This window comes from Diabrotica undecimpunctata, chromosome 6, assembly GCF_040954645.1.
Source record: "Diabrotica undecimpunctata isolate CICGRU chromosome 6, icDiaUnde3, whole genome shotgun sequence".
Taxonomy (NCBI): Eukaryota; Metazoa; Arthropoda; class Insecta; order Coleoptera; family Chrysomelidae; genus Diabrotica; species Diabrotica undecimpunctata.
This window is the reverse complement of record NC_092808.1, coordinates 91,285,873-91,298,294: the sequence shown is the minus strand read 5'-3', so window position 1 is coordinate 91,298,294 and position 12,422 is coordinate 91,285,873. Positions and strand designations below refer to the sequence as shown.

Genomic DNA, 12,422 nt, shown 5'->3' with positions numbered 1-12,422 from the left:
AAATAAAATAAAACACCGTTTCAACTCGATAAAAAAACGCTGGTTAAGATTAATTGGAACTCTTTTTGAAGCGTCGTCCAGACATTAGTGTTAGAAAACCCGAAGGTACTAGTCAAAACCGCATTTTTGCATTTAATAAAGATGAGGTTAAACAATTTTTTCACACTAGGCTCACAGTTATGAAAAAGTTTAAATATCCTGTAAGTCGAATTTTTCATGTAGATGAAGTGGGCATTTTACGGTCCAGAAACCATAACAAATTTTAGCATCACAAGGTCGAAAACATTTTTTTGAAAATTTATATTTACTGCAGATCACACGGAATTGTTATGGTTTCAATTACCCCTTATACCTCACACAGGCTTCAACCTCTTGCCCTTACTGAAAAGATCACACATTTTGAACTTGCTTTCATTTTTAACAGAGCATATCCAAGAGTTGCCACAATGGATAAAGACATTTCCGGTTTCCGTGCTACTGGAATATGGCTGACAGATCCTAATAAAATCTCTGAACATGATTTCAACTTAGTAGATCCCATTGAAGTTTCTAATATACATATTGTAATGAAATTAAACGAAAACTACAATACCAACGGTGACACTGCTCTTAAGCAATGAAATATAAACTTTAAAGTTGTACACAGAACGACACCACAAACAATACAGTCGAGATGTGACGAAACTCTGCAGAGAACTCTACCTAGAAATACCAAATCCCAACCAGAACCATCGAGATATGATGAAACCATGCAGAGAACTCCACCTAGAAATACCGAACCCCAATCGGAACCATCGAGATGTGATGAAACTTACTATGCACAACACTCCACCTAATAATACCAATTTGAAATCAAACGAGCGAGCTGAACTCTAGCCTGGAACGTTAAAAAATGTTAAAACTCATTCTAATATACAGTTAACCAAATATAGCTGAAATTCTGAAAATAACCACGCCCATGATGCGCATTCGTCATCCGACGGATGTTGCACGAAGCGTCCACTTAATATCTACCGTTTGTGACGTGAACAAGTCGGTACAGTCTGCGAAACATTTTTTGTAAGTACGAACAGCAAAGGATAGTCATTTCCAAATTTGCAAGTCTGTGATGTGTACCTATATTAAACATGGAGTTTAAATCGAATCTGAAGGGAAAAGTTTTAAATAATCAGACACGAGAAGTGATAGCAAATTATGTGATTCATTTTATGAGAAAGGAAACCAAAGACAATAAACCGTGTAGAGATTTGAAAAAGTACAGGAGCGTGTGGTATTGGCAACAGGTATTAGTTTAAGCAGCGTTCAAAAAATTTCTCGGGAAATGCAATTAATTGAAGATGGCGAATGTTCCTCATTTGTAACTCAAAACAAAAAGAGGAAAAAAAGCGCTTCAAAAATGTGCTTGGACGATTTTGATATAGGGCGTCTTCGACGTTATATAATGGATTTTGGTATAACACAAAAACAAGTGCCAACTGTAAAACGCATACACAGAACATTTGCAGAGGAGTACAAGTACTCAGGTTCAATAGAAAGCCTACGAAAAGTAATTATAAAGATGGCATTTCGTTCGCGAAAAACCAGAACTAATAGAAAATTATTAACGGAAAAGCCCAATATTCAACATCTTAGACTGAATTTCTTACGTAGTATGAAACGTTACAGGAACGCAAATCGCCCAATTATATACATGGATGAAACATACGTCCATTCATCTCATACCTACCAAAAGAGCTGGTCTGATAGTTCAAACAAGGGCCTACAAAAACCAGCATCTAAAGGACAGATACTTGTGATAGTACATGCTGGAGGTGAAAGTCGTTTTGTTAAAAACGCTTATCTGTGCTACAAACCTATTATAAAAACAGAAGATTATCATGATGCAATGAACTACGACAATTACAAAAAGTGGCTTCAGGATAAGCTAATACCAAATTTGCCCCGAACGAGGGGCAATACTATAGAGTTAGTATGGGCTTTTATGAAGCAATTTGTCACTGAAAAATGTCAGTTTTGATTTTAAATTAGTGGAAAGTTTGTGTGATGAATTTTTTAATTCGTTTTTAGTCGAACAATGGAAAAAGAGGTGTCAACATGTTAAAAAATAGAACAAAGTTATATGGTACAACATCCAGCTTTTGAAACCACGGTGGATCAAATAATCATAAATGTAGGTGTCAACAGTGACAGTGATTCTGAAAATGACGCGATGGACTCTGATTCTGAGTCAGATGATTCAGAAATATGAACTTGAGACACTCATGTTGCATTTATTCAGAAACTGTTAGGTATTATAAACTTTTAATAATTTTTTTAGAAATAATGTTATTTTTATTTAGTTCTCCACGGACGATTGTAGCAGTCGAAACGAAAGAATTTTTAATTTCCTGCCTTAATCATTTATAGGGTCCCTACACGGTCATTAATAATCACATTACCAAATATTTTGCATTCTTATTTTTAATATTTTATATATGACTTAATAATAGAATACTAAATATCTCATTTTTTTTAACTCCGCCATTGCTTGGTCCCAAGTCCAGGATGAGGAAGGAGGAAGGTTGTGCGTAGGGCTAACAACCCAACCACATAAAAAATATTTTGTTATGGAATCGTCAAGATGCCTCGGAACTGGACTGAATAAAACGATGACGACAAATGCTATGGAAATGGTTACGAGAAACGTTATATTATAAATATCTCATTTTTTACCATTCTATTTTCGTATTTTTAAATATGTACACAGTTCTCTGTAAATTGACCTGTTTTCAGAGTTCACACCTTTTTCATACTTTGGGTAAATATTCAAAGATAAAGGCCGCTTTTAACAAAAGGTACTGGTACAAAGACACCATATTTATGCTTCACCGGAACCGAACATCTAATTTCTATTAGTATTGCATTATACGATTTTATTATAACTTTATTACCCTACTGCTTACGCCCTTTTTCTCCGAAACCTTTTGGTCAATATAATGGTAATATAAAGTATAAATGGTCAATATAAAAATATAATTTTTGATTTATAATGCCATAATTTATAGCAACACAAGGGGTTTTTGTTGGATCTATTTTTTACATCTCACTTTGTAGAACAAATACCACAAATATACTGAAATATACTGAAGAAAAGTAATGATAGTAATAATAATTGTGCACGGGACCTATTAGAAACTATTCAAACTTTTCGTTTCTATATTTGTGTCTCCGATTGTACCTATATTTTAAAGTTGTACCTGCACTCACGCGTGCAAACTATCTTTTTTCTTCCTCACTTCATTGTTCGCGCAAGCAGTTAGAATTTCAGACTTTCAGCTATTTTTGGTGAACTGTACGTTTGAAAGCTAGCGCCTCTTTCTGCTAAAATTGTACAAAAAAGTTCCAAATCACGTGCCAAACAACACTCTGAAATTTTCACAAATAAAAACGCAATCAGAAATAAAATAGGAAAAGAGAAATTTTAATAAAAAAGCTGAAAAGGTCAAAACAAACTGAAAGCAGGAAATGAACAACAGTAATTGTAGGAAAACTGACTACTAAAGCAAAGAAACCACCTGCAAGCAAGAAAGCTGAAATTAAAAACTTACATTTTGATGATTCTGAGTCTAAAAGTTATGATGAGAGTAAGCTTTGTGAGGATGGTGAACTGGATGATGTAGATCTAACATTATAAAATGAGGAGTGTTTGGTGTGCGGTGAATTCGGGCGAGACAAAGAAATTTGGTACCGTTGTGTAGTTTGAATTAGACTCATTCAGAATGTAGTAATTGGGATTCAACAGTTAATTACACGTTCGATATGTGTGCCAAGGTCGAACTGAAGACAGTCAGAAAATAAAATTATCTCTTTAATGTGTGTGTTTTTCTTTAATTATGTCTTTAAAATATTTGTTTTGTTTACAATATTTGCTTTATTATAATTTTTTTTTTTCGAATACAACTTTATTTAATTTCTGCGCAAAATTACCCCGTACCTGAGGGAACACCGCGCAATAACAGTTTTTAAAGTAATTTTTTCTTCAAAATCAGTAAAACTTTAAACTTTTTTATGGGAATACCGTTCCCAATAGATACAAGTTTCAGTAGTCGTATTATGAAAGTTTGTGTGCACACAGAAAACTTTTTGTAAGTATTTTTCCTTAGGTGCGCAGAATCGCGCTACTAGGAAAGTATATTAATTGCAGACTTATTTAATATTATTTATTTATCAGTAAAACTAGATGCAGTTGATTAGGTGCTGAATTAGAAAACATACGTTTGCGTTTAAAATTCTAACTTGCCTGTAATTGACAGATTTTTTACTCTAAATGTGCCTATAGTATGATTTCACTCATCAGATGAAATCCGTCAAATGGTCTACCGCTAACATTAAGTTCAATAGCGTTCATAATATTAAAAGACCGACATTATTCTGGTCGATATTATTTTTATTGTAAAATATGGATATTTTTTGGAAAATATTGTTCATTATTTTATGAAATAGTGTATATACTGAACACACCAATAACAAAAGCTTGTTCACAATTAATCTGTAATAGTCCAGGACATGACGGTCTTCTGGTCAGAATTCTTTTTATATGCATATAATTCATTGAAATTTTGAGAGGTTGAACATAGCTTAAGGATAAAAAGCTATCTTATGCCAATATGTGCTTTATATATTTTCACCTTTCAACTCGGGAGTGGAAAAAGTTTAACAAAAAAAAAAGACTATGGAAACCGCTAGAATCGTGAATTTTAAGACAAAAATGTCTGTTACTTCTTTTTAGAAAAGTCAATATTTTTGGAGTATTCGTGACCGAAAGTTCACAAATTACCCGTCAGAAGTACATGCTTTTAAACGGTTTTGGCGAATACATCCAAAAATTTAGATTTTATCGGAAAAACTGTTTGGTTATAAAATTAAGCTTATAAAACAAAGAGACTAATTTTTATTATTAGGGTAAACTTAATATTAACAAAGTTTTGGCTGCTCGGAAATAGACATTTTCTCATCGAATGCAAAAATCCAAGCATATGATGCTGAATAACCGGAAAACTGTAAGTTTTTAATGAAAAACTTATAAAAACTTTTTCAAAAACCTTAAAAAAATCCTGTTTAAAAATAAAATAAAATAATGTGCAGTCCCGAGACAACGAACCCGAATATAAAGAAATCCCCGATATAACAATTTTTTTTAAATCTCCTTCAAACGTCCATAACACTCAATGTAAAAAATACCCCTATATAACGAACTATTTCGGTTTTAACCCTCGATATAACGAATTTTTACGATTTGCGGAAATAAATTAAAACCCCTGTATAATGAATATTGAGTTTAGCAAAGCCCTACATAACGCACGAAACCCCTGTGTTACGCATTTATGCGTTCCAAACCTCGGTTTGGCGTAGTTTAGTATAGATTGCGGTGACTAACGGACAAGTCCAGACATGAAAACAATGTGACCTGCTTTCCACCCCCTACCCCTAGAACCATCAATCAGTCAGTGATGTGTTGACCTTGACACTGTGTTTACACTGTGATCAGTACCTAAAGTACCTAAAGATTTGAGTGTTATGATCCTACAGTACATCGAAGTGTAAAGTTTTTTTTATTTTGTGTTCGTATTTGCTATGTCGCAAAAACACAGTAGAAAAGCACTTACAGTAGATTTTAAACGTAAACTGATACAATTTGTTGAAGAAAATCCCAAAAAGAAGAAATTTGAGATTGCCAAGAACTTTGACATCACTCCCTCCACATTAACCACAATAATAAAAAATAAAGAAAAGTACGGAGTTGACGGTGGACTGTCCAAAATTTGCAAAAAGACTAAGAAAGGTGAGTTACAGGATGTCGAAGAAGCTGTTATTAAGTGGTTTAAACAGTCTAGTGATAAAAATGTACCCGTTGGAGGTCCCATACTCCAAGAAAAGGCTTAACAGTTTGCAGAACAATTAGGGGATGCAGAGTTTCGAGTCAGTAATAGCTGGTTGGACCAGCAAAAAGGGACACGAAATTAGTTTCAAAAAAGTTTGTGGTGAAAGTGCTGCCGTGGATGATGTAACTTGCGAAGTTTGGAAAACTAAATTGCCAGACTTGACCCGTGGATACAATGCAAATGATATCTACAATGCTGATGAGACACGGCTTTTTGTTTAAGTGCCTACCGGACAAAACGTTAGTGTTGAAAGGAGACCCTTGCAAAGGGGGCAAAAACAGCAAAGATCGTGTGACAGGCTTACTCTGCACTAACTCATCCAGTACAGATAAACTGAAACCTCTCGTCATAGGAAAATCAAAAAAACCCAGATGTTTCAAAAACGTATCAACCTTATCAACAGACTATACAGCTAATAAAAAAGCATGGATGACCGGAAAGGTCTCCCGTGACTGGCTGAAACAAACCAACAACGCGACTTCTTGAACGACTTGGAATGCCAATCCCCAACCAAAATTAGTGTTAGATGCTATGTGGATATTTACAAAGGCAAGGAACAATGTTAGCGATAAAACTACTGTCGTCAACTGTTTCAAGAAAAGCGGCTTTTAAGTGAATGATCGTGACCAAAACCAAGATGAAGACAATCCAGAAGTTCAACAACCAGAACCAATTAAAGGATGTTGGACGAGAGTGAGGGAGGATTTTAAAGAGTTTGTCAACTTGGAAGATGACGTTGCAATCTGTGGAGAGTTTACTGACGCTGAAATCGTATCTTTCGTGGCAGGGGAACAAGAAACAGTAGAAGAAGCAGAAGACGACGTAGATGAAGAACTCGTTAGTCAACCAGATTTTACATCAAAGGACGCAAGAAATGCCCTCAATGTGTTAAAGTGTTATTTTCTAAAAAAAAAATGCTTTAAATGATGGTGTTGTTAAATTTATCACTGTGCTGGATTGTGAAATGGATAACCTAACACAACAAGGTAAACAATCAAAAATTACTGACTTTTTCAGCGGTAATAAGGGTACTTAATAACGATGGACATAGATATACGTAGTAAAAGTAGTTTTTTATTTGTTTAGTTTTATATTACATTTCCAACACAAATTTAACTTTGTTAAATAAATTACGTTTTTCCCAAAAATATTTAGGTTTTTCCCATGTTTTTGGTAGCGTGCTTTCTAAGTTAAGACACAGGTCTACAGTTATTCTGCAAATCATTATTTGTTAAACTGTGGTTAAGTGATGAGAAATTCGTTATATAGAGGTTTGAATTCAGCTTTAAGAACACCTTTATAATTAATATTGGTCTCATTTAACCTCGATATAACGAACCCCGTTATTGAAAAATTCCCGATGTAACGAATTTTTTTTTGGAGCCTTCAGATTCGTTATACCGAGGTTGTACTGTGCTAGCAAAAGTAATTAGGAGTTATAACCAAAATAAAGTCCGCTGATATTGGTTGAGACGAAGAAAGTAAAAAAGTCACCCTCGTCAACACCACCCTGATTGAAACTATTCATTTTTTATATACAATTTACTTTATTTATATACAAGCATTCCATTATAGAAGTTTACCTGGTTTTGAATAAATCAGAGTTTAATATAAAGACGCTATTTTCGGAATTTTTGTAAAAAATCTTTCTTTTCTTCAAAATAACTCAATAACTAAAAACGATAACGAAAAAATGCTAGAATACAAAATGCGTTTTTTAGTGAATATATTTGTTTTTCTTATTTCTATAGACTGAAAATTAAAGAAGATGGTTTAAAGATTATATTCCCATGCGTCTCACCATCTCAAGCCGTTCCAACTCAACCGTTTTTAAAACAAACGGGTTAGTTTATTTTAGAAGCTACAAAGTGATGTAGGTATATTAAATATTATACACGCCCTTTGTTTTAAAAAAAGAGTTGCTCTGAACGGACTTAAAAATGGTGATGCGAAGACAATATTTAAACATCTCATATCTCGTTTAATTTTTAGTCCATAGAAATAATTCTTTACTAAAAAAGCTGTTTTTTTTAGTAAAGTGTAGCAAGTGTAGTAGTAACTGTTTCAGTGTAGCATTTTTTCTGTATCATTTTTAGTTGTTGAGTTATTTAAAAAAAAATTGGATGTTTCGAGACATTTTGAAAAAAGTGGTTTCTCTTTAAACTCGGATTTTATCAAAACTAAACTTCTAAACTAGTTTAAGTTTAAGAATGTAATGCTTGTATATAAATTAAGTAAATTGTAGATGAATAACGAATAGTTTCACACAAAGTGGTTTGGTTTGGGTGAGTTTGTTACTTTGTGCGTAATAGAAAATATAAGCAGACTTCATTTTAGTTATAACTTAGGTACCTTAATTTTCATGTAAATTACTTTTATCAGTGATCATTTTAAAGGTTTTTTTTAAGATATTTAAAAAAGTCTTTATAAGTTTTTCATGAAAAACTATTATTTAACATCATATGTTTGGATCTTTGTATTCGATGAACAAAAGTCTACTATCGAAAAGCCATAACTTTGTTAATATTAAGTTTACACTAATAATAAAAAACAAATCTATTTGCCTTATAAGCATCATTTTTCTATCCTAACAGTTTTTTTAATGAAATCTAAATTTTTGTAGTTATTCGCGAAAAACCAACGTGTAATTTGTGAACTCAGTCACGAATAACTCAAAGAATATTGACTTTACAAAATAACTGAAAATATTTTTGTTTTCAACTTCACTATTCACTATTTTGATAAACTTTTTCCAACCCCGAGTTAGGGTGGTAACTACTGGCAGAGAAAAGCACATATTGGTATAGTGTAGATTTTGATCTTTGATTTATTTTTTAACCACCGTTTTAACCATATAAAAAAATTCAGCGATTTTCTACCACTTTTACCGTCATATCCTGGACTATAAATAAAATAGCACATATTATAAGAGCATGAAATTTATTTCATTAAAATATGTAGTAATTCTATTTTAACAATTTTCATGACAGACATACAATTTTTACACAGCAGGTGTCTATTAATATATTATCTATGAGTAATGTTTAATCAGTTATCATATATAGCTTACCTAATGGTCTCTCTAACGTTTTACTTGGGGTTCTAACAACTGGAAGCGAACTTCTTTGTTTACCGCCTCTTCGAAAGCCCGTTGAGCTAGTCTCTACTTCTGACATAATTCCAGGGTCATCATCAAACAACATCGGGTTCGTATGCGGTGGATATCCCCTTGGCTGACCCTGGGAGTAACGTAATTTAACATGTGTTTAGTAAAAGTGTTAAAAAATATCAAAATATATTATATTAAAATATAGAATATATGAGCCTTCAGTTTCAAAACCAGGTGCATCCATTTTTTTCAGATTTTATTTTTATGTTATTTTTATTGAGTTAAAATACGGATCCATATGTGTGCCAAGTAAGAATATTCAAAACAATGTACATCCTATTCGAATTAATTAGCTAAAGTCAACGCTGGTCTCAACACTAGGTAAGTCTCAAAGTTTGCAACAAAACCAGGTAGACCCGCTAAGAGGAGGGCTTTTCGCCAGCCGCAGCCCAGAGATCGTGCGCCAACGTCGCATAGTTTTCCGTTGTGTGGTTATTGTTGCTTTGTTGCTGTTATTGAGATAAGACGTGTTTTCGTATTATTTTGGTTGGTTTTGTTCGGATTTTTGATGGAAACTCAACCCGTAGAGTGTCCTGACTTGGCCAGGAAGAAAAGAAAAGAACCTGAAAGTTGGAAAAGAGCACGAGAAAAGAGGCAAAGGTAAAGCTATTGAAGATTGTATGTACTTTTTATTTTCATTAAAAACTTTGTGTTATATGCTGAAGTCAATGCGAAAACAAAAGGCCTCATTAGTTTTTAGGCTTTAAAGTTTTTTTAACCGATTTATATGGTATTGATAATTTATTCTGGGTAGCATATTTTTATCTGAAATAAAACGCCGGTTACTTGAAGAGGTTTTTTGCAACTTGGGCTTAAACCGATATGTATGGCTACTACAATAGGGTTTTTTACAGATATGGTTCATATGGATTGCCGAAGAAAATTACTTGCAATCACGGAAAGAAGGGAAAGGCATATCACTGGCAAGAACTTACATACACTGACCAAAGATATTTCCATAGCCAATTTTACAAAACTATAAAAAAATCAAACGAGTTGAAAATATATCAAGACTCGTTTATTTTAAGGTATTCAAAGACGTTTGAATCAAAATCTTGTAAAATCATAAACAATGCAAGAAGAAAAAACAAGATGAGTGCTAATTACTTTGTATACAAAAAGTCCTCGAATAAAAGAGTCCGTGTGTGTAAAAAGGCGTTTTTAGATACATTGAGAATTAAGCCCAATCGTTTGCTGGGTGTTCTAACAAAAAACTTTAACACAGGTGATCTACTACAAGAAAAAAGGGGCGGCAATCGGAAGCGCAATTTATTTTTAGGAAAAAAAATCAATTATCACTTTTATTAAAAAGTTTAATATACTTGAAAGCCATTGTTGTAGATCCAAAACTACTTCTCGCCAGTATCTGACTTCAGATCTGAACATTAAGAAAATGTGGCGTCTCTACAACGCTGAGACCCAAGAGGAGGACCGAGGAAAAGAATCGTATTTTAGATATGTTTTTAATACAAATTTTAACTTAAGATTTGGTAGCTTAAGAACTGATGAATGCTCCACATGCCTTTTCTTGGATGAAAGAATTAAGCATTGTGATTACGTACAAACCAAAACAAACTTGATGGCGTAAAATAGAGTGCACAAGTTAAAAACAAAGACTTTCTTAATCAGCTTCCAAAAGAAAAACGGAACGATTTATTGACGGTATCCTTCGATTGTCAAAAAAATCAAGTCCTACCCAAAGTGCCAGACCAAAGCGCTTATTACTTAAGACAACTCTACATCTACAATTTAACCATTGTAGTTGGTGACTCAAAATGCAAACAAACCAAAGAAAATGTATTCATATACTACTGGACAGAAGACCAACACGGAAAAAGTGCAAATGAAATAGCATCTGCTGTTTTTGATTGCCTAATGAAATTGAACATTCCTGAAACTGTGAAAACTATCCGCCTTGCCTCCAACGGATGTGAAGGGCAAAATAAAAATTATTTTATAATGAGTATGATAGCGTTTTGGCTGTTGCTTCTGCAACTGTGGAAAGTGATTCCACTGTATGGCTTAAACTATGATTGGAAAACAAACTTCGACGTGGTGCGACCTCCTGCATAGTGGCACTTCCACTTCAATCCTTCTAAAAGGTTCTACTTCAAATGAAGTTCCAAGGGCAACGGTGTTCTTATCAAAGGAGAGGTTAACTATAGATCAGATTTTTGCCAATACAAGGAATTTTGTAAGAATGAAAGTAATTTTCAAGGTGTAAATGATCCACATTCAGCAGTTCATTGCTACAAAAACAGGGATAATTTCTGAGCTTAAAGCCACAGATATGGGGAAGTTACTGGAAAAATCCACAAGGAATCTACGTTCCTGTATTTGGCTGTATACCATATATTAAAAAAATTAATTAAAATCCTTTGTAAAAGGTATATATTTAAAAAATATATACCTTTTACAAAGGATTTTAATTAATTTTTTACTGGAAAAACATTTCGGGGAAGATTGGAGGTCTGTAGACATTCGTGAATATTACAAAAGGATCGTAGAAGGTGATCAGTTGGCAGCTGAAGACAACCAAAATGATGACGCCATTTGCCAGCACCTCACCGAAGAAGACGGCTTAGTAATCTAACCAGTCGATTTTGTTGCATTTCAATAAACAAAATGAAAAACACTAAAATTGCACTTTTATTTTTATTTTATTTTTTTATAAATTAAGAATTTAATATATTAATTTAATATTATAAATAGCTCAAACTTAATATTTAAAGAAATTTAAAAAAATATTTAAAAAATAAATAAATAGAAAACAAGCTAGTTATAAGTTTTTCCTTCTTCCTGAACAATTTGTAAAAAGTGACTTCCCTGGTTTTGAAACTAGGCGGCTCATATTTAATATATAATATAAAAAAATATAAAGTTAGTCTATGTAATATACATGGTGAATAACAGGTCATAGCTGACCAAAGCTACCAAAGATGTAAGTGTTTTCTGGAAAACGTTTGGCTTCCTAATTTATGTTATCTTAGGATACTTCGAAAACTGAAGAAATATTAATAACGAATATTGCCTAACGTCATTCGTATTTTACTGCGAAAAGCTTCAGAATTCACCTTATTCTTTAGCATCCCGTTGCTAATAGTATCAGCATCTTTAAATTTTTTAACAGAATATCTTTCCAGGTTATATATCTATTCCCTATTATCGATATGTTACTCAAAATTATTTTTTGGAATTTTATTAAGTCAATATAATGGCAATTCTAGCCGTCAAATATAATATACTTGCAAAAGTATAGCACAATTTGACCAATTTCATCACTTCCTTATTTCTTGATCATTTTCTTAAGTTTTAGATTTGAATAATGCGGT

The 12,422-nt window shown here is 33.0% G+C and overlaps 1 protein-coding gene across 1 annotated transcript in view; it reads right to left on the bottom strand.

Annotated features, from left to right (window-relative positions):
• Positions 1–12,422, bottom strand: part of LOC140443550 (coiled-coil domain-containing protein AGAP005037) — a 1,206,743-nt gene that overhangs the window by 672,288 nt on the left and 522,033 nt on the right. The window contains exon 5 of the mRNA XM_072534868.1: positions 8,992–9,160. Coding sequence (XP_072390969.1) covers positions 8,992–9,160 — 169 coding nt within the window. The remainder of the gene's footprint in view (positions 1–8,991; positions 9,161–12,422) is intronic.